The sequence below is a fragment of the Penaeus monodon genome, chromosome 40 (assembly GCF_015228065.2).
Source record: "Penaeus monodon isolate SGIC_2016 chromosome 40, NSTDA_Pmon_1, whole genome shotgun sequence".
Lineage (NCBI taxonomy): Eukaryota > Metazoa > Arthropoda > Malacostraca > Decapoda > Penaeidae > Penaeus > Penaeus monodon.
In genome coordinates this window covers 27303920-27326704 of record NC_051425.1, presented here as the reverse complement: position 1 = coordinate 27326704, position 22785 = coordinate 27303920, and the positions used below count along the sequence as shown (strand labels likewise).

The 22785-nt window shown below is 39.3% G+C and overlaps 2 protein-coding genes across 2 annotated transcripts in view; both read right to left on the bottom strand.

Moving 5' to 3' along the window:
* Positions 1–249: 249 nt before the first annotated feature.
* LOC119597848 (probable glutamate receptor) lies at positions 250–2368 on the bottom strand. Its single transcript, XM_037947503.1, has 4 exons — positions 2046–2368; positions 1634–1851; positions 1225–1472; positions 250–1067 (listed from the first exon to the last, which is right to left on the bottom strand). Exons 1-4 carry the CDS (start codon positions 2242–2244, stop codon positions 827–829), a joined length of 906 nt encoding a protein of 301 aa, XP_037803431.1. The 5' UTR covers positions 2245–2368; the 3' UTR covers positions 250–826.
* Positions 2369–11636: 9268 nt separating this feature from the next.
* Positions 11637–22785, bottom strand: part of LOC119598121 (integrin alpha-7-like) — a 27307-nt gene continuing 16158 nt past the window's right edge. Inside the window, 19 exon segments of the mRNA XM_037947749.1 lie at positions 11637–12302; positions 12619–12754; positions 13062–13158; positions 13548–13705; positions 14176–14327; positions 14571–14684; positions 14927–15017; positions 15206–15369; positions 16080–16293; positions 16472–16604; positions 16802–16883; positions 16992–17134; positions 17380–17553; positions 18899–19081; positions 20794–20914; positions 21623–21652; positions 21654–21836; positions 21946–22196; positions 22517–22648. Of these exon segments, the coding sequence (XP_037803677.1) occupies positions 12198–12302; positions 12619–12754; positions 13062–13158; positions 13548–13705; positions 14176–14327; positions 14571–14684; positions 14927–15017; positions 15206–15369; positions 16080–16293; positions 16472–16604; positions 16802–16883; positions 16992–17134; positions 17380–17553; positions 18899–19081; positions 20794–20914; positions 21623–21652; positions 21654–21836; positions 21946–22196; positions 22517–22648 (2663 nt within the window). The 3' untranslated portion in view covers positions 11637–12197.

The window sequence follows — 22785 nt, the reverse complement described above, 5'->3', positions numbered from 1 at the left end:
CGATACAGAGATAGCTCAATAGAAATTGTCATTACACAGGAATGAACTACAAATATCTGCAGTTTAATGGACCAGTTTCCAGAAAACTGAATATTGGAGTATATGCATATTTCCATGACTAAATCGTACATGTGCATTAGTTAAGTATGACTGTCATTTATTGAAAAAGTAAACGCATTTATTGAAGACTAGCGATGTAAAAGCTTATGCAGACTTACCTAGATAAAGAGGAGAAAAAAGTGTTAAATGAAGATTATGCATTTTTATCAATTTGGTAAAGAGATTTCGAACGACAGACGAAGAATACAGATGTGGCCCATTAGATCCGCAGCACATATTGTTACCTATCAAAAGACTGTTTGATAGTCATACGTAGTTTAAAATGTGTTGATCACGCCTCTTTTGTGAGTACATTATCATTGCATGAAATAATGTTTAGTATAAAACTACTATAACATCGCTGGTTTATGGTGGTGTAGATCATAGCTGTCGAATGCCATGATTTATCGGATAATTACAAAAAAATATATATCTATATAGTTATAGTTATTTTTTAATATTCTGTCTTTTGTGTGCATTGAATATCGAAATCATGTATTTAACAAACGTACTGAAATGAAGTATACAGTAACTTATAATCTGTGAACATTTAGCAAGAAAACATATCACTGGGTACGAACAGTGATAAAAACTATGTTAACAGAGTATTTTTCAAATTAGTTTTTATTCTTAAGAGCCATTTAGGCAATTGAACACACATAAAGGAGTGGGGGGGGGGAGTAGGTGCAGCACCAGTTCCATTCTTTCCTAACTATGTTGTTTACACCTATTCCTTCGGGACACTGCTGTATTTCTTTAGCGAGGCGGAGGTCCTTACCCGGCAGAGAGAACGTTCTGCGGTCAGGATCCCCAGCGAAACAAGGGCACTGAGGCCGAGCATGAGGAAGGGCGTGAGTACCGTCTTCAGCTCGATGGGCGCCGCTTCAAGGGTGCTGCAGTCGGTGGCGGAGTAGCTCAACTCCATCCACCATTTCCTGAGGAGACCCGAGGAGACGATGTCGAGGATCCTGTCGAGGAAGAGATTAATGCGAATGCAAATTTGTCTTAATGGTATTAAAATGATAAATTAAATAACAGTAATGGTATAAATAATGATAAATAACAGTAATAATCATCATAATCTTACTAAGACACCAGAACATCAACAAGCAAGGAGCACCGTACAGTTTGTTCATGAGAGGAACAAGAGGCGAGTCCCTTGGGAAGGCGAAGGACGTGTATGTCGAGAAGTAACGTGCCGGGAGCATGAACACACGACAATCATGTCCGTAGTTCATGTCGAAGAAGAGTTCCCACAACATGAAAGCATATTCATCTTCCCGGACACGTTCCATTCCTGCCGTCGCTGTAGGACTTAGGTCTTCCTCCTTTATGTTGCGCCATACCTCCTGGAGCAGCGGGTTACTCGAGTCCTGAAGGAACAGGCACAATGGTCTCCTTTTTTCGCTTATTCGTTTCTCTTTTATTTGGTGTTCAAATATCTGGTTACTTGCCCATTATATGAGCAAATAAAATGAAAGTCAACACCAAAAACATTACACGAAAAGAGTTCCAAGCATAATGCACAACCAACCCTGAAATCAGCCGTGTTCGCGGTGCCCTTGACGAAGCCGAATGTGATTGCCGGGTCGTTGTGGACATCCCGCAGGTCATTTAGGGCCGGAAGCGAAGGACCGACCGTGAGGGCCGAGACCATGTTGCTGGTGTAGTATGCAAGTGAAATTACTTGTAGCAGTAATGCCGTCAACACCACTGTTCTCCCCGCTACAGTCTGAAACCCTAGAGTTGTACCTAAGGAAATGAGAGAGAATGGAACAAGTCACAACACAAAGTAAGCGAATCCTCTAAATCCCCCAACATTGAAAGCAGTAGCTGAATATCAATCCAGTGTCAAGGAAAAAGACAGAAACAACTTTGTATTTAGAGAGCACATAGATGACATAACTACCCAACAACTCCACCGACAGCTTTGAAAACAACGCCACCTTGGCCAGACAGAAAGCCGACGACGGTGAAAAACGATTCCAAGAGATGGACTTGACATTCGTTCTTGCACCATCGAGAGACGACATACAACGCCGCACCCAAAGCTAGAGCTACGGTCATGATCATCCCCCAGACGCCTCGCTCGAACTGCTTCGTGTAAACAGTCCACATGTAATCCTCGTTGGACGGTCGTCTCATTGCAATTCCATAGCTGGAAAACGTTCATAGGCTGATGTTCTAATGATTAAAGCTTGCCCTTATTCTGTTCTTATCATTTTGAAAGTTTTTGTAACGGATGAGTTAAAGAAGTCTTAAATTTGCAGATTTCAGTCACAGTCAAATTGATTAAATGATTGGGAAATAAGAAATAAATAACTAGAAAAGGTATTAGTAAACTATAACACCTGAAGTGATCCGAGGACGTAAGCCGAAAAGAATTCTATGGTGTCTGTATTTTTTTTTTCTTCTTTTTTTCAAGTGCCCTGTCCTACAAGGAAGTTGGCGATCATGGATTTCCATGATTTTCTTGGCAATTTAGAGCGGTGGTTTGCCGTTGCCTTCCGCCCGGTGTTTTTATCGAGTCACCATCTCTATTCACCCGGTTCTGGGACCGGCACTGATTTGGGCTGGCTTACCCACCCAGCGGCTAGGCAGGCAATCGAGGTGAAGTTCCTTGCCCAAGGGAACAACGCACCGGCAGGTGATTCAAACCCTCGAACTTAGATTGCCGTCGTGACAGTCTTGAGTCCGATGCTCTAACCACTTGGCCACCGCGGCCTCGTCTGTATTATAGTTGAGTCAAAAAAAAAAATGGAAGAAATCGCCGAGAAACAATGAAAGCAAGAACTAAATCAACTCAAGGGGCTGCAGCAAGGTCATCAGCCAAACATAGTAAAAATCACGCGTCAACAACTATGTTTCAGCCTCCGGGCTAGTACAGTGGTAACGTGTCGGCCTCTCATCCGAGGGGCCGGCGGTTCGCGCCCCGCCCGGGCGCGAGAAGTTGCAATTGTTGCCCGGAGGTTACTGCTGTGGCTGGGCACCACGGCGGGTAAGGACTAGGTTCAGCCAAGTCAGCACCAGCTGACACACGTGAGCGAGTCGGCATTGGTCGACACAGGCAGGGCTCCCCTCATGGGCATATACCGGGCGAGGCTAAGCTTCGCATATCAGACTTATCCTTAAATATGTTTCGTAGTGTACTAATCTACAGTGTGAATTTAGAAAACTAAATGGACAAAGTCCCTAAGATTATATAAATCTCCTAACTACTCAAAGAAATAATATTCCTATTTGTAATGGTGGAGATACAGGGCTGACCCCCGCCTTTCCAATAAATACATTATATATATAGATATATATATATATATATATATATATATATATATATATATATATATATATATATATATATATATACATATATATATATATATATATATGTATTTATGTATATATAAATACGTGCATGTGTGTGCACATATATATGTACATATATGTATATAAGGTATATATATAAGTACAGATATAAGTACGTGTTATGTGTGTGTGTGTTTTATATATATGTATATATATATTGTATGTATATATGTGTGTATATATGTGTATATATGTATATATATACATATATATGTATATATAAATATATACAGACATGGAAGCACATACGCTTATATATATATATATATATATATATATATATATATATAATATATATATATATATATATAATATATATATATATATATATGCATATATATGTGTACATATATGCATATATATGTGTGTGTGTGTGTGTATGTATATATGTGAAAAATAAACTCCCAAGCTTCTCCAAGAACCATTAAGAACGGTTGTTCTTTTCCCTTCCCATACAGTTATTCATCTATAAACCTCGCAAAGCATAATCCTTCCGCCATTAACAAATCTCGACCAAGACCCCTAAGACCTCGAGGCCACGACGCTGAAGAGGAACTCGGCGACGGCGCTGCGCTCGAGCGTGATCGCCAGCGGAGCGACGGCGATATCGGCGGTCCCGTCAGACACCTCTCTGATCATGCCCGTCCACTCGCTGCCCACTTTGGCTCCCCATTGGCCGTCTCGCACTCGCCGGCACGTGGACCTTGGGCAGGGAGGAATGGTGGGTGTTAAAGTGGGTGTGGTGATAAGTATGACTATAGTGATAAATAAAGACTATCAGATTACCATTGGTAACTGTGTTAATGATATTCCTACATGTGTTGACAGGCGTGTTAACGAAACTGATTCTTTAATGATGATAGTTATTGTTGTAATTGCTTACCACTATGATAATGACATCAGGAACATTTTAAAAACAGTTTCTTACTATTAAACCAGACTAGCACAGTCGCTTCCTTACGTGAAATTAGTCATCTCTCTGATAGCGTCGAAAACCTTTCCCAGCAGACCTTTCACACGAACCGTTCCGTCGGGACGGTGCTTCAGGACGATCAGCGGCTCGTACTAAGCAGGAGAAGGGAAGGGAATATGAATGGAACATGTCTCAAGGGGTTCGCACTAAACAGGGAAGAAGATTAATGTAGGGGATGTCTCAAGAACAGCGGTTCGTACTAGGAGGGGAAGGGAAGAAGATCAAGGTAGAGATGTCTCAAGATCAGCGGATCGTATAAGAAGGGAAGGGCGAGGATATAAAAGAAGTCTTAAATTCAGTAGCTCATATAAATAGCAGGGAAAGGCATGGAGGTAAATACGAAAGGGGTTTTAAGAAGAGCGGCTCGTATAGGCGTCAGGCGAAGGGAAATGAAGGTATGATATGTTTCAAGATCAGCGACTTTATACTAAGAGAGAAATGTGGATGTTTGTGTTTGACATGCTTCAGACATGTTAATGCTGGGATTGTTGATGTACGGTGTATAATTCTGACTGCTTGTGGTAAGTGTAAATGTATAGAGATTTATTTAAGTTATCACTTTATTATATTCATTTGTTTTGTTTTATGTTGTCATATGTAGAAGGAACATCACTGCAATATTTAACTGTAATTTGCTAAATTACTAAATTCAGATTAAATGTTGCACAATGTCATATATTCACAACTACAGAAAGAATTATATATCCATGTACTTTCTTTTCAGAAGTATGTATACTTTTTTTTATTAATTTCATTAAAAAGAAACAATTTCTCCAGTCAAGCACACCGCCCAACACAACCGAAACCCACCTCCACAGTCGTGCACCTCACATGAAGCCCCGTCAAGTCCTGTCGTCGAAGGGGAGGGTCATCCACGGGCGCTTCCAGAACACCGAAATTCATGCTCCTCTTCTCCACTCTCACGAATTTCGGTATGGCCATTCCAGCGACCAGAGGATGGGGAGAGAAGACCCCTTTAGCGGCCGACTTCTCACTGGCAGTTACTTTCTCTGATTGGACGTGGGTGTCCGTTCTTGCGCGAGGTGGCCGAGTGGTGGACACCCAACGACCCACGGGGAGAGTCCGCTGTTCAAGATCTTCACTGACTTGGTATAATTCCCAGAGTGTTGCCGCTTTGCCGTCACTGCTGAAGTTCGCGACAGTGATCTGTTTGGCAAAGGGAATTGATTAAGCCAAGTTCAATAAACGGTTTGGATCATATTGATGGGAGATAAGTATATAGAACAACTGTGTATTACAAGAAACCATTTTTTTTTTTATACATAAGGATTTCTTCTGAAAAAGATAACTCGTGCATCAATACAAATGAATCCGCTCTTTTGAGCAGCATATATTAATATATAGATTAATAATGTACTGATAGGTAAAAAAGATGCATGCATGCACACACACACACACACACACACACACACACACACACACATTTATACTTTTGAGAGGGCCATAACTAAAAATCATATGGAAGAATTTTGATTTCAGTGCACCTGGACGTGTGTCATAACGTGTTCAAACGTTAACCCTTTAGATCCGTATGAATAAAACTGAGGGTCATGTGATCTGGACATATCGGAGCAGATCTTTTTATATCCTCAGTCGATGGAAAATTGGTACCTTTCAATTATATCTTTAAGTTTGGAAACAAAAAAAATCGGATGGGACTAAATCCCATTCGAATTTAAAAGTAATTATTTATATATACATATATATATATATATATATATATATATATATATATATATATATATATATATATATATATATATGCCCACACACATGTGCGTGTATATATGAATGTGTGTGTGTGTGTGTGTGTGTGTGTGTGTGTGTGTGTGTGTGTGTGTGTGTGTGTGTGTGTGTGTGTGTGTGTGTGTGTGTGTGTGTCCGTGTGCGTGCGTGCGTGCGTGCGTGTGTGTGTGTGTGTGTAGTAAGAGACAGAGACAGACAGACAGAGAGACAGACAGACAGGTAAATGGATAATTAGTGAAAATATAGTCACTGAGTCTGCGGTGTGTTTGTACGGTTCCAAATTTCCTTACCATATTACTTAGAGGCAAATAAACAGGCATGAGAAGTTGAGCGAAATCATTGCCAGAAACCAGCAACCATTTCTGTCTTATCTCCTCTCCGATAAAGATCTGTTGCGGCGATAACGAAACGACACTTGTGTGACTGGTCTTTTATAACTTATCACTCTCCTTATCTCATCACATTAGTTATTATAGAAAATACGTATAAAATATTCATTCAATTTGGTCTTAGATAATTTCTTGTTATTTTAATCATTTATTATAAAGCTGTGGCTATTCTTACTGTTGTTCTCATAACTGACAATCAGTAATGATAATGTTATTGGTATCATTACCATTATGTATGTTATTATCAATAGTATTATCATCAATTTACTGTATACACTGTTTACACTATATAGCCTTAATATCGAGAAGCAGCTGATACAGTCCCATATTTCCTAATGCACGATCGTGACACATGAATTTAAAGTATCTAAAATGTACTGGCTAATTTCATATTTATCCCTCGTACCTCTTTAAAGAAGTTCCTCTCTGAAAGCGTCACGAGCCGTATCACCCGGAGTCCCCGGCAGGAGACGCGCGGCGCAGGAGGGGGCCAAGTCGCGTTCCCTGATGCAAGGTTCACCGTTCTTTCCCGGACGCCCGGCGCCGACGTGAAGGAACCGGGGAAGAGGACGAGTTGACTGACCATCTCCGAGAGCCAGGGGTTCGTGTCTTGGGTGGAGGGAGTAGGAGTGGCTTGCAGGTTAAAAGATCTTTCAGTTTTTCAGTCCTTATTGGCTCGGCATACACGAATACGTGCACACACACACACATAAACACAAAAACACATACGTACATACACTTCCAGAAACACACACATACACAAACACACAAATACACACACACACATACACAAACACAAACACACACACACACACACACACACACACACATACACACAACCTCATACATCACTCACACAGACGGTAATTATTAAAAAAAAACATCGATACTAAATATTTGGTGTTTATAGACTGCTTTTAATATCTGTAGTCAAAATACAGTACATTTAGTCCGCGGAAAACAACCTTAGCATACAATGGCGTTAATACAAGAGGCACAACCTGAAGCCATTGCCGCGGCCTCCATGGTTATCAGCTGTTTGGGCAAATGCAACAGTCCTTCATTACGTACATTGTGGCAAGATAAAGCTCGTACACAACCCTAGGGACTTATCAAATAGGTAATCAGTTAAAACCCTTGCCAAAATGTATGTTCCGGGGCAACAGCTCGATCCAATGTTACTGCAATTAAAGGCTTTCATGTATGATTTATATAACAGGGTAAGGTACATCTCATATTGTTGTAATTCATCATTGCAGCATCATTTCTTTGATGTTTAGACGGTAATTTCATAGAGATTATAACATCTTTCATGGCCTCAGTAGTATCGACTGAAACTGCTATAGATAGTTCTTTCAAATTTCTGTGATTTTGTCATGTGTCCTTACATTTGTTCTCATACACTTAAAGATAGGTAATGAGTTAACTTCAGATTTCTTTGATCAATGGCCAGTTCTAGTAGTCATTTAGTATATATAAAGAAAATGTACATATATATATATATATATATATATATATATATATATATATATATATATATACATACATACATACACATGCATACATACATATACATACATACATACACATACACATACACATACACATACACATACATGTACATACATACATACATACATACATACATACATACATGCATACATACATATATATACATACGTACATATACATCATAAATATACATATATACATACATATACATACATACATTAATACATTAATACATACAAACATATACATATACTCGTATATATATACATACATATATATATATATATATATATATATATATATATATATATATATATATATGTGTGTGTGTGTGTGTGTGTGTGTGTGTGTGTGTGTGTGTGTGTGTGTGTGTGTGTGTGTGTGTGTGTGTATACCTATATATGCATACATGCATATGATGTATGGCGTATTTCCTTCCATATATCATATACCGATATCTAACATATGCCAATAATTTGACAAGGAATAATTATTCAGAAATTAAACCAAACTAAACATCTGCCTCAAATATTAATTATTATATAATGAAATTAGAATGATAAAGTACCGGGACTGACGACGCAAACACTCGAGATGCTATGAAAGCTGACGAAGTCCCTGACGAAGAAGGAGGCACTGGGGATCGCGTGAGCTTCCGCCAGCGATTCCGGCTGTGACACCTCGAGTGCCATCAGGGAAATCACAAACCAGAGCCGCGACGTCATCTTCGGGTGGATGCTGGGGTCCTCAGACGCTCTCTTGGGTCCTAACTTGTCGAGGAGACGGATGGTTAGATGAGCGCCTTCTCTCTCTGCGAGGGCGAGGGAGAGACTCCTAGATAGCCAGTAGTGTGTGTGTCTCCCTGCTCCCTCCTCCTCCTCTTTATTGACCCTCACTCTTCACCCCTGCAACCCCTCCCCTCCTGCCCCTCCGCCGCCGTATGCCTTGACCCTTCCTCTACCTTGCCTTCCCTCGCAGCCTTGTCTCTCTCCTCCTGCCCCCTCTCCGCCATGCCCCTTCCTTCCCATATCGATCCATGCTAAACAACACAGACATTAAAAAAAACAAGGTAGTAAAGGCGAGATTATACGTCCTTACACGTATATACATACAAATACGCACACACACTCTCATGTGTGTGTGTGTGTGTATATACACATATATATTCATATATACATATATACATATATAAGTGTGCGTGTATAAACACACACACACACACACACACAGATCGTATATACATATATATATATATATATATATATATATATATATATATATATATATATATATATATATATATATATGTACGTATATATATACATATACATGTGTGTGTGTGTGTGTGTCTATATGTGAGTGTGTGTATGTGTGTGTGTGTGTGTGTGTGTGTATATATATATATATATATATATATAATATATATATATATATATATATATATATATATATATATGTACAAACACATGTGATATACACACATGTATATGTATGTGTATATATATCTACATGTGTATGTATGTATGTGTGTGTGTGTGTGTGTGTGTGTGTGTGTGTGTGTGTGTGTGTGTGTGTGTGTGTGTGTGTGTGTGTGTGTGTGTGTGTGTGTGTGTGTGCGTGCGTGCGTGCGTGCGTGAATACGTTGGCACGTGCATGTATGAGTATATAAATGCGCGTAGGGATGCGCGCATACTGCATGCTATTAAAGTTTTAATTCTGGCAACAATACAAATTACGAAGTTAACAATCAAACAGAAACTTAAATTTAAAATCTCATAATTTCGTTATTCACTATCAAAAATTAATGATATCCAGTATCTCCAAACTTAACTATGTGCATTCATAAAACCCCGCCAGATAATCATTTGTTAAAGCGATTTATTATTCCAATCCACGATAACAATGTCCAACGCTCCTCGCCTACTCCTGTTTCCTTGTCACTTCGGGTCTTCCTGGATAGCACGAAAGAAACCTGTGCATCTAGTTAATAATGTACCGTCCGTCTTTTAAAGGTAAGCTGAATAAAAGCTGATTTAGAAGCACTTCACGTGAAGGATGTATGATGAAATAAAGCACGATTCTCATCACTTCAATTCAACAGTATTATACCTGGAAGTTATGGGTTGTTTGCTATAATCATTTGCACACCAATGCATAGTGTGTGGAGAGTTTTCTTCTTTTTTTTGAGTTTGTAAACACTTGATGAAGAGAAATAGCGAGAAAAAAACTGATGTTATGTACACCATGTTTATCATCTCATTAATGCATTATCATAAATTCATAACTGAGTTGGATAGAAGAAAATGAAATGTATTTTTTTTCTTTCTGTGAGAGAAGAGAGACAGGCATTTGGAATTATCATTCATTATAACCATCATCATCATCATCATCATCATCATTATTATCAATATCATTATCACCATCATCAATATTAATGGCCATCATCACAGAAATATAGGATAAGCCCGGAATAAGATCAGTTACCTTTGTCCATCTTAGATCGACTGGTCTTGAATGGTACCAGTTATACTCTACAAATTGCACTCTAGGATCAAATATATTTTTCGTAAAACAAGAATTAAGCCCAGTGATATAATCGTGTAAATCAGGGGCGTCAAACTCATATCCCTTCGCAGGCCGATTTTCATTTCAGCTATAATCTTGAGAGCAGCAGTAGTAGTAGTAGTATTACTCGTGGGCCTACTTACAAGTACTTAAATTTTAATGATATTACTCGTACATACCTGTACGTAAATAGTATTTCCCATGTTGGATTTTTAATGTGACGTTAATGGTAACAAAATGCATAAGACATTATGTTCCCTCAAGACGATCGTAATCTCACAGGCTAATTAATAGTTCTTGTTTCCCCACGCCCCCCCCACACGCACATTTAATTTGTGTTTCTGCCTTAGAAACACAGATCACATTAAAAATTGTGAAAATCTGCAAGACATGATTATTTTCATGATCTCATTGTATTTATCCTAAGAAACGTCTTTCCTCCTTCAATGAGGTAAAAAAAAAAAATCGAGGGAAGAACATCTCGGGTATATGGAGAAGTTTCCTGCTTAAAGGTTGTACAAAATGCGCATTGCTCACTCTTGTCAAATTTTGCAATTTTTGCCATATTCAGAGTATCCGGTTCCTTTGAAATGAAACAGGAATAACAGCAATTTGCAAGAGGTTTTTATGGGTCATTCAAATTCCCTATTTAATATCAAGGGCCCTAAGGGGACAGGTAAGCCATTTGTACTTCTTTCTCATTAGCCTTTATGACACCAAGAAAACTTACACTCGTACATAAGATATGAAAAGTTGTGTACTAATTCTATGTTCATTCAGGTATGGGTGAATTTGAATAAAAATAGTGTATTTTCGAAAAAGTTTATTTAAAAGATTCCAGATCTATATAATAAAAAAAAAAGATTCACGACTAAAATAACTTAAGGAAGTCTACGAGGATTTTGCTATAAAACATTAAAAAAAAAAAACAGAATATCATTGTCATTCACACCATTTTCAAGAATCACGTGTTAAACAGTATATTTTCTCGTGAAAAAGTTAATATCTTCAGATACTTTGAGCAACACAAGCATGTCGGTGTGTGTGTGTGTGTGTGCGTGTGTGTGCGCGTGTATGTGTGTTGTGTGTGTGTGTGTGTGTGTGTGTGTGTGTGTGTGTGTGTGTGTGTGTGTGTGTGTGTGTGTGTGTGTGTGTGTGTGTGTGTGAGTGAGTGAGTGAGTGTGTTTATCTATTATTCTAATTTTACTTGTTTTGTTGTACACTTTTTAGGCGAACTGTATTCGATGTCAGCGTTCAACCACAGATAATCACACAATTCCCTAATTCAGAGGTCTCTCGTAGAATCAGGAAATGAAAATTTTCTCAAGAAAACACACCAGAGAAGAATCCTTTATCAGCTTCCTTGTCATTCCAAGATCTAAAAAAATACATTCGATGGATGCTGGGGCTTCTTAAGGAATGGTCTTAGTGACAGTTAGGCCCTTAATCACAACGTCTGGTAATCTGAAGGACTGATAACCCCATGTGGTAAGCTTGAAGAGTAGCCCTGGCGTTCAGCTGGTCGCTTAGTCCCCAACCAAACCGTCGTTAACAGTCCCATAGTTGCTGGAGGCCATCTGTGCACGATGGGCTTTCATTTCATCTTGTTCTTTTCTCTTGAAGAAACCAGCCTGTAAGAGGCAGAGTCAGTGAGGAATTGTGTCTATACGTTTTCATACATTTGCGACACTTGCAACTAAAGAGAATCGCAGCGGTACTGAATGGACAATCTTATGTTTAGTTTGTACAGGACAACGATTGACACATCCTCACCAATCATGTTTCTTTTTTAGACGTTTTTTTAATGTGATACCTCATTTCTTCTTTAAATAAAGCACACATTACCTACCTCTTAAGCCTACTCTTTTCATATATACTCTCCGTATCAACTGTACTTCCCATGTTATATTATACTACAGTCTGGACGGTTTACAATACTCCACTTACCTTATAGAGGCCGTAGGCGAGGAGACAGAGGAGCAGGAGGCCACCCAGTACAGCCAGCAAGATGACCCACCAAGGGACGCCTCTCCCGGGTAGACTGTCCGGCTGCACTTGCGTCATCACCACAAACTCCGTTTCTCTGTAGGATTGGGAAGAGGTTATTGTCGGATCTCCCCTTCGTGGTGGCATTCCTCAGATATACTTAAACAGATAATTATGATTCTAGTTCATAAAATGCACTAAATATGCTTCAAAGATAACTTGGTAAATGCCTAAACTCTGTGTAGGTATGTTTTATAGTAGATTAAACTCATAGCAGAAAGGAAAAGTAGGAAATAATAACATTAACAGATTAACAAAAAAAAAAAAAATTTGTTTTATATTAAGTATTATGTAACACAAAAAATCACTATATAATATATATAGAGAAAGGGGGGAGAACATACTTTTCTCCAACAAAGCTCAGCTGAGGATTTAGTGACAAAATCCTTGCCCTTGCGTAACTCTTCACAACGGCTCCTCCCTTCGCCGAGATGTGGCCAGCTGAGAGAAAGACAAGATACCAAAATAAACCAACGTTTGTCCGGTATTCAAGTAGATGTAGGGAACATGTCCGAAGAGGAGCATGCTTACTGTCTCGCAGGATGATGCAATATAGGTCATTCCTAACTTGACCGCAGACGGGACTAGTGCTCATTTGCAGTTGTAGGGAAGGGCCTGGCTAGACACAAACCTGAGAGTTTTAGCACTAAAGCCACCTCCACACAGTTCCTAGGCATTTCATAAATTTGTAGCCTATCATAGTTCTTTAGATATCTATGACTACTGACAAGTTGCAGTTGATGTCTATCAGATTATACTTTTCCTTTCATATTATTCAAAGATTAAAAAACGCAAGTCCTCTAAAACAAATGAACTCCCATGACACTTACCTAGGACGGTGAGGTTGAGGGACAATTTAATGGTGAGATCGGCGAAACTAGTCCAGGCCGGCCATGACTTGATTAGGCACGAGAGTCGAGCACAACTCACCAGAGGGTTCGAACAGTTCAGATTGGCTGGTTCAAGTGAAGATTCTTTGCTTTGCATGCTGTGGAAAGACATCCGAGATTCAACTTTTCAGCATACTCAGATGATTGACAAAACATAACACAGAACACTTCCGAAATACTAGATTTCATCCTCGTCTGACCTGAAGATGAAATCCGAGATTCTGAAGCTACTGTCTCCTTTTTCAGTCAACCCGCTTTGTGTGGGTGTTGTATTAATATAATCTGCTATGCTTACTTTTCTATGTCATCGCACGTGGAATTATTAATATACTCAAAGATTTAAATACTAAAAAATATAACCTTTGCAAAACAGTGTTGATGTAAATATTTCACTGATCTTTATAATCATCTGTGAATAGATGAGGAACAAATAATTGTGATCTCACACTGTCCTTTACCCAAATTTTCACATTAGCTTATAAAACTTAATAAAAAAAAGAAACACGAAAAGAATGAGTTGGGAAGAGAACCAGAACGGTTCTCATCATGTACCTTCGGATTCCCTTACCTAGAGGCTTTCTGGTATTCATTTATTGAAGATTGGGTACTGCTGTTTGTGAAGACAAAAGGGATTCCTATTGCTTCGCCATCGGGTTCCTCGTCGGGTACGTATGTGGCACCTACCATACTGCACTGGAACCTCTGATTCTGGAAGTTTGTCTGTAACGCAGAGGCAAGATTCTTATTCGCCTGGATTTGTCAATGATATGAATGGATTATGGACAATACTGATCATAATAACTTACATGGATATTCAATATTGCCCTGACAATTATAAAATGAAGTTCGCAAGAAACGCACTGTCTCTTATAATGATTTTACAATAGGGTGTGACACCTTGCATAGCCCTGGAATTGGGCCTATGATTGGTCTCTACACACACCGTGAAGAACTACAAGCTACCTCATGAGGATAGATGTTGAGGAATGTCTGAGACCTCCCCCGGGTTGTAAAGTTCACTGGAATATCTACAATAAGCTCCACTTCGCTAAGGGGAGTAGGTCCTTTCTTCACCAGCTGCGATAAAGATTATGCATTATACATCAAGCTAACCATGCATATGTAAACAAGCTTAATATCATCATCATATTGCGAATATTTCATCTTGCTGAACTCCCGTGTTTTTTCTCTCCTGTAATATCATTAAGTGTGAAAGGTAGTAAGGGGGAAGATATGAACAAAGTAGTGCATACAGGCCTTCATCTAGTCAGTATCATCGCATTTAATTACTGCACAATCATGCAATCCTTGATCCTTACCGAAAAGTAATGGAGAAACCTTGGTATTATGGTCGTGTTGATTTTGTTCTCCTCAAGACGCTGGTACAAAATCTGCTCTTCTTTGGAATACCTGTAACGGATTAGTCATAGTAATTATATATTTATGTCTGTGTGTTACATATTTGTGTATAAATAGCCCTACTGTAATGACGTACATCTCACCGACATTGATAATCATATGCAATTATGAAAGAAGGATTTTATAAAAGGTGAAACTAAAGAAAAATCACTCAGTCTCATTATCAGTGAAACCCATACCCATGAAGCTTCAGAGACGCTTGGGCGCCCATTTGTAGGGCAAAAGCGGCGGCATTATCCTGAGGGCGTGCTTCCGTGCCTTCGCCTGCCACTTCCACTCTGATGGCGCTGCTGGTGGCTCGATCGTCCAGCTCGCTGATGTCTATAGTGACTTTTATCTCATCCTGAAGTGTGTGAAAAAAGTGTAACTTACGCACAACGTAAGTGTGATGACGTGTGATGTACAGGCTGGGTCTCAAATTCAAGTAAAAGTTTCATGGTGAAGTGTAGTGATAGTTCCAGATCCAGGGGTAAAATTCTTATTGGTCATGATACTGGCTGGAAGCGAAGGGTGGATGCGGCCATGCGCCCCCGTCGGCGTTAGCCCCTTGATGATGATGATGATGATACTGGCTTTCATGGTTTCATCTTTTGGACATTGCATCACTATAAATCACTACGTTATGGGCTATATGGAATTAGAGTAATATAGTTGAATATAGTTCATTCCTGGTTAAACTTGTCAACCAATAGCGAAGATAAGAGCAAGGAAACACGTGATTATGCTGAAAGTTCTTTTGTTTTACTGCTTCTTCAGTAAAGTGATAACGGAGTGAGTAAAAACTGTTATGTTTGCAATTTGTCTAAGAGAAATCTTTTCCTAGTCAAATGTACGCTCGAAACAGTACATTGAGATGCTTTCAATGTGAATATAACTGCCAAACATGCATTTGAAACCAGTATTTATTTTACAGAAGTGATGAACAATCGTAAATAAATCACCATTAAAAAAAGGGTTGTTGAACATAACGATCCACATCTTTATGAAAAAATCTCTATGGACAGAAGTTGAAGCAACTAAATTATTACCCATCTGTTGCATTCGCCCACGTACCTTCTCGTCAGGCATAATTGGGTTCCTGAGACGACATGCAAGGAAGGTCCTGTTGTCTGCATTAGGGAAGTTGCAACTGTGTGTGTTGGGGAGAATGAGGGCGAGGGGAGAATCCACGCTGACTGTAACGTTGGGCAGGAAAACAGGTTCTCCGGTGTTGAACACGCTCACCGTAACTGATGGCTTGTCTTCACCACCAATCACAAAAGCCGTCCTGGGGAGTGGACATTTTATGGGACGATGTTGGAGGTACAAGTTAGCTGATTCGGTTTATGAAGCAATATTTGAATTTTGGACACCTGTCTCTCTCGGCAATGTGAAGTTGTCATATATTAAGCAACGTACCTGAGAGGTCGGTTAGTCTGACAAACAAATGAAAAAGTGTGACTCACTCTTGGTTGGATAATGTGGTTTCAACTCGCAGATCCACACGGCAGGTCTCGTCGCCGTCCTTCTCACAGCCTGTAATTATACCAACGTGCTCCGTTGCACTGACAGGTAGACCGGGATCCGTTATTGGTTGGGCTGAAAGAATGAATTAGGAAATAAACAAGATTCAGAAACTACAATGAGCTGACAAAGAAAATGACGGTGCCAAATGAAGACCTTCAAACTGAAGTATTTCGACTAAATCGCACTGTAAATAAAAGTTACATACACTTGCAACGCAAAACCTAAAACAAAAGCATATTCAGAAAAGAAAATGAAAAGTAAACACTCACAAAGAAGGTCAGAAGACTGGTCATTGTCCAGCTCCCACTCAGCTTTCATCAGAATTGGTTGCCGGGCATCAATTTTATCCGCCTGGGGACAGTGCGTAAAAACACGTTAGATAATCGAAATGCTAGCGTTTTGAAACTTCAGATGAATATCGTCATCAAAACAATAAAAATAAATTTATAAAAGACTGACCTTCAACTTGACCTCGTACTCTTCACACCTCTGGTCTCCTGCTACGGCGGTTTGGCTGAACGTCTTGACATACGTTTTAGTGTCGGGGAAGAAGGCTCGGGGGGAAGGGAACTTGTAGTCTAAAGTGATGTTACCCTTGATACCTGCAGATGTGGATTCATTAGGTTGCCTGATATGATTTCACATTTTCGCTGATCTCACATAAATCACATAAAGAGAGCGAGGAAAAAAAAGAGGCACAAAGAGAGAGAGAGAGAGAGAGAGAGACTGTGATGAAAGAACAGGAAACAAAAGTCAGAATGACGGAATCTACAAACCACATAGAAAGAGAAAGAAAAGAAGGGAGCAAAAAAAAAATAGAATATGGAAATAAATCCATCAGTCTCACCAATTTGCGAAGGAACATTGAAACCTATTTGGTAGAAGCAGACAACCAACTGGAGCGAAGTGTCATTGAGAGCTACACTTGACGGCCTCGATGACACAGACGCCGTAACAGTCACCACAGGACGACTTCTCAACACTGCAGCGTGGCCGGAGAGGAAGCTGCCGATGGCCAGATCTAGGAGGTGCAGGGGTGTGCATTGTTTGCATTATTAGTTTTAGCTGTTATCATATCAGAAGTAGAGCTACCGATTTCCAACATTATGATCATTTTCATCATTATCATTATTAGCATTTCATTGTTATCTCAATACCGTAATTGTTATCATTACTGTCTTTGTTAATTTTACCATCGATGTTACAAATATAAAAAAAGACAATGGAAAATAATTTATTATATTCAGGACAGTAGCAAAAAAGGACAACCTACTACCCTCATGGCACCAAGACACAATCAATTCCTGTTGCCCAGTCGACCCTCACTTCCAAATAAAAGGAGGATATCAAAGCCTAATTTCTTTCCTGCAGACCTTTCTCTCTCTTTAAAATACACTTCCTTCCGTCCTTATTCTTCGTCTCTCCCCATCTTCATTCCTGATTTCCTCCCATACTTTTCCTACCCCGTTCTTACCCATTGACAGACACACGGACGGGCAGCATATGACCCAGTACAGAGGGTCAAGGAGTGACCTAGCTTCTCTGTTGATGACCTCCCACCTACTATGACACCCATGCGGACCGTATCTTCCATTCCTGCCCTCCCATTTCCGAATTCTTATCTATTTCCCATTTCTTATCACATTTCTACTTTGAAGAGAAGTTTTCGTGTTATAATCAACCGAAAAATAGATGAATTGCCTGTTCTTAACATAGTCAACATCAGACCAAATAACTGTATCTCAGCCTAGCTTTATTTGGGTAGCATAGTTACCTAAAAGAAATCAATGTTGATAACATTAATGATGATTGATGATCTTAATGATGATGTTAATTTTTATATTAATGTTAATGTTAATGTTAATGTTAATGTTAATGTTAATGTTAATGTTAATGTTAATGTTGAAGAGGAAGGGGAAGAGGATGATGATGATGATGATGATGATGATGATGATGATGATGATGATGATGATGATGATGATGATGATGATGATGATGATGATGATAATGATAACAACTTTATACAAAAAGCATTACCACACAACCAACTATTCTTGACCAGCCACCTCCTAACTCCTGACTACATTAAAATAATGAAAAAAAAAATGATAATGACGTCATTGATAAAAAACCCTTCAGTAAATAAATCAAAAAAATAATAATGATAATCCTACCAGTAATAACCAAGTGAACAGAACGCACTTTCGCCTTAATTAACATAAAATAATCCTGAAATTGGCTTCCAAGGAATTCATCCCACCGCGCGTCAGATGGCACTGAAATTCTAACTTTCATCATCCTTTCTCCAGGCCAGTCGCCTCCTGCCTTCACACTCTACACATGTCTCCAGCGTGAATAGCACATACCAGGATAGCCGTTGCCGTCGATATCAATGCCCCTGGAGATGGACATGCCGAAGCCCGAGAAAGGCGCAGGGAAGTCCTGTGGCAGAAGGTGCTGGGAGAACTTGGACCTCAAGCCTTGTGGAGAACCGAGGTAAATGTACACCGCTCCGTGACCGTCCTCCCAAGGGGCACCCACTGCTATGTCTAGAAAGGAAGGAAGGAATTCGTAATATGTCGGGAAATAAGGTGGGGTTAAAGATTATTATTATGCATTCGTAACGTGCAGGGAAACAAATGTTAAGTTTAAATAGTATTATAATTCATTCGTAACATGTAGGGAAATAAGTGTGGATTAAATTATTTTTTATTATTCACTTTTACTTATTTGTTGTATTTTATTTACTCATTTATTTATGCATGCATTTGTTCTGTGCACCTTCTCTGTCTAGAACATAAAGGTTTTGGTTACATAGACAAAGTGAAGATGACAAACATAGTGCAATACACACACACACACAAACAAACAATAATATATATATATATATATATATATATATATATATATATATATATATATATATATATATATATATTATATATACACACACATACATACATATATATATATATATATATATATATATATATATATATATATATATATATATACACACACGCACACGCGCGCGTGTGTGTGGTGTGTGTGTGTGTGTGTGTGTGTGTGTGTGTGTGTGTGTGTGTGTGTGTGTGTGTGTGTGTGTGTGTGTGTGTGTGTGTGTGTGTGTGTTGTTTGTGTGTGTGTATTGCTCTATGTTTGTCATCTTCACTTTGTCTAGAAAACAAGGATTTTATTTTACAAATATACAAAGAGGAAATTATCTGCAGTCATGATTTTCGTCATGTCTTGAAAGTACAAAATTATTTACATGCAGATAATTAAGGATGATCTTTTTGTTTGTCCTCTGGGCTTGGTAATTATTTACGCAGAGATAAACACTCGAAGAAATATTTTAACTTCTTCCCAAATTTGCCCAAAACTTTACCATAGTAATTATACTATCGCATGGTTATCGCATAAACATGAAGAACATCCTTTAGTATAAAATAAACAACGCTCTAAAAATATGACGAGAAAGATAAACAACCCACATGCTTCTCTGACCATAGCACAAACAACTGGTTTCCACAATGCATGATTTAAGCGAGTTACCCCCTTGAGATTTCCTTAACCAAATGATGGGTGGCCATGAATATCAGTTACATAACATCGGCACCAGAAAGATCTGCCCTTCGCTGGGTGGGAGGTCTGACTGACACGGAGTTCTAACGTTCCCATCGGCAGGTGAGTATTGTATATTTTTAAAACGTGGGATTATTTAACTTGGTGTGTTGGGTACGTTACTCTTGCTTTCTCGCTCTCTCTCCCTCGTTCTCTCTCTCTCTCTCTCTATCTCTCTCTATCATCTCTTCTTCTCTCTCTCTCTCTCTTCTTCTCTCTCTTTCTAATCTATCTCTCCTCTCTCATTCCTCTTCTCTCTCTCTCTTCTTCTCTCTATCTTCTTCTATCTTCATCTATCTATCTATATATTATATTATATATATATATATATATATATATATATATATATATATATATCTCTTCTCTTTTTCTTCTTCTATCTCTCTCTCTCTCTCTCTCTCTCTCTCTCTCTCTCTCTCTCTCTCTCTCTCTCATCCTGTGAGTGAATGTGACTATAACTATGTCCGCATAACAAGGAGAGAACGAGAGCGGACACCAAACCATTCCATACATTAGAAATTCATTAGGCCTACATATTGTGCCACTTGGGCCCTATATCGCTCCTCCAATCTTCGGCTGGCTCCATCTCACGTAGATTTAGCATAAGAAACTTCCCCAAAAGCCTTGTGAAACCTACCTTGGTACCCATCTTGGTTGAGGTCTCCACAAGCAGCCAGCGTGGTGCCAAATCTTGCTCCGGCCTTGGCGCTTCCATAGTAACGCCTGTCAGATACTTCAATTGTGGCTTCACCCTTTTCCTGTAGAGAAGTTGACTACCATTATTTACTTTATAGTACCACTACTGCCACTAGTACCACTATTAAGCAGTATAATAGTCTAGGAGTCTTTTTGTTTGTTTTTTAGTACTTCTGCCGCGATGACGAAAAGGTGAATGCTATGTCCCTGGGATTTAATTTTGATGTCCTATATATATTAGTTGTTACAGCATATTTGAATATCTCTACTTTAATTTTTTTTCCCAACGTCTCTCCTTTACACACTGTTGCATTTCATCTTGATTTTGATTGCACTGACAATCTGCAAGTCCTTTCCATTCTTTGTGTCCTCTTCCTTAAGACGATCGCCTCCAATTACACTTGGTATTTTATAGAAAGGAGGACCACAAATAGGGGTTGTTATATTAGAATGAATGAAAATGGCTTATTTCCAAGCTCTCCCGGTTTGAAATTTTAATCAAGTCCCCTCTCCTATTGATTCATTCTCCCTTCCCTTAATGCCTTATGGTTGCCTTTCGCATTCCGATGTTTCAAGTCCTTTTTATTTTTATGCCTGTAACCATTTGTTTGCTTTTGAGATATTTATTTTTGTAGCATTTTCTGTCTGCACAATGATCTTTAATGTAAAAAAATAGATCTGATGCAATGTAACCATTCTAAATTACTCAAATACAACAGTATAAGAGGGAGCTGCTTCCCGAAAATGGCATAAAGCAAGAGACCACTTACTATGGCGGTTTTATACACCACGACCTTTCCCCATGTCAGAGGCGTCGGGCGTGAAGAACATGGGGGCGCCAACAACCAGATCACTGAGGCCATCCCCATTGATATCTGCAGCCGCGAGCGAAGCCCCGAAGTTCTCTCCGATCTGCGTCCCCACCCACTCATAGATCACATACAGGCCCATCTCTTCAACTCGAGGAAAGGCGAACAGAAGCACCTAGAACACAAGATATCCAACCATTCTTCAGCAGCTGTTTTAATGTAATCTGTATTCTTTATTATGGCATTAAAAATCATCACCTCAGAGACGATATGGAATTCATTACCTTTCCGAGAGAGCTGGCTCCGCGAGTAGCTCCTGCTGCATAGAGTATCTCATCGGTTGACAAGAAGTGGCCGGACGTCACAGAGTAGCCCAGAAGGTCAAAGTCCTTTACAGACGACGTGTAGTATGGGTTCGGCACAAACTGACTTGAAAACATCTGATGCTCTGAAACAAGTGTCTGACGACGGCGGCGACGGCGGGAGATTTCACCAATGGGAGGCAGACCTGCGTCCTTGAAACGGATAACTGTTCCTGCAATGCCAGATTTAACCCAAAATTTTAACTAATTCCATACGCCTCTTGTCATAACTATAAATGCAAATGTGAATCCACGAGGCTAACTAGGTTCACATGTGTCTGATCTTAAGTTTTTTAATTGCGTCCATTCTACATATCAAACACATACCGCAAGCACTGAAAACAAATTAACGACATACTACCAGTCCACATAAGTCCAATACCGTTATCTATCATTAGTCATTGACAGTTGTTGACTTGTTATCAATCTGCTTGAGTTATGTATGCGAGTTTTGGAAATGTTTTTTGTTAAGCTAACGCAACGCAATCCTCACCCTGCCAGTTGAAGACCCCAGGGGCACCCACTATCATCTCCGTCGGGTCATCGGTGAAGTGCATGGACAACCCAGCACCTCCGTGGGAGTAGAAGAACAGCCTCCTTCCGCTGATAGGAAAAGTCTGCTTGCCTGAAATGGAGGAAGTGTTTATTTATTATACGGTTTATATGTGGATAAAGTATTACCAGGCACTGATGCTGCAATATCTGTTGATTGTCTAAATAGATGATAGATGAGATTCCTTTTTTTTTTTTTTTTTTTTTTTT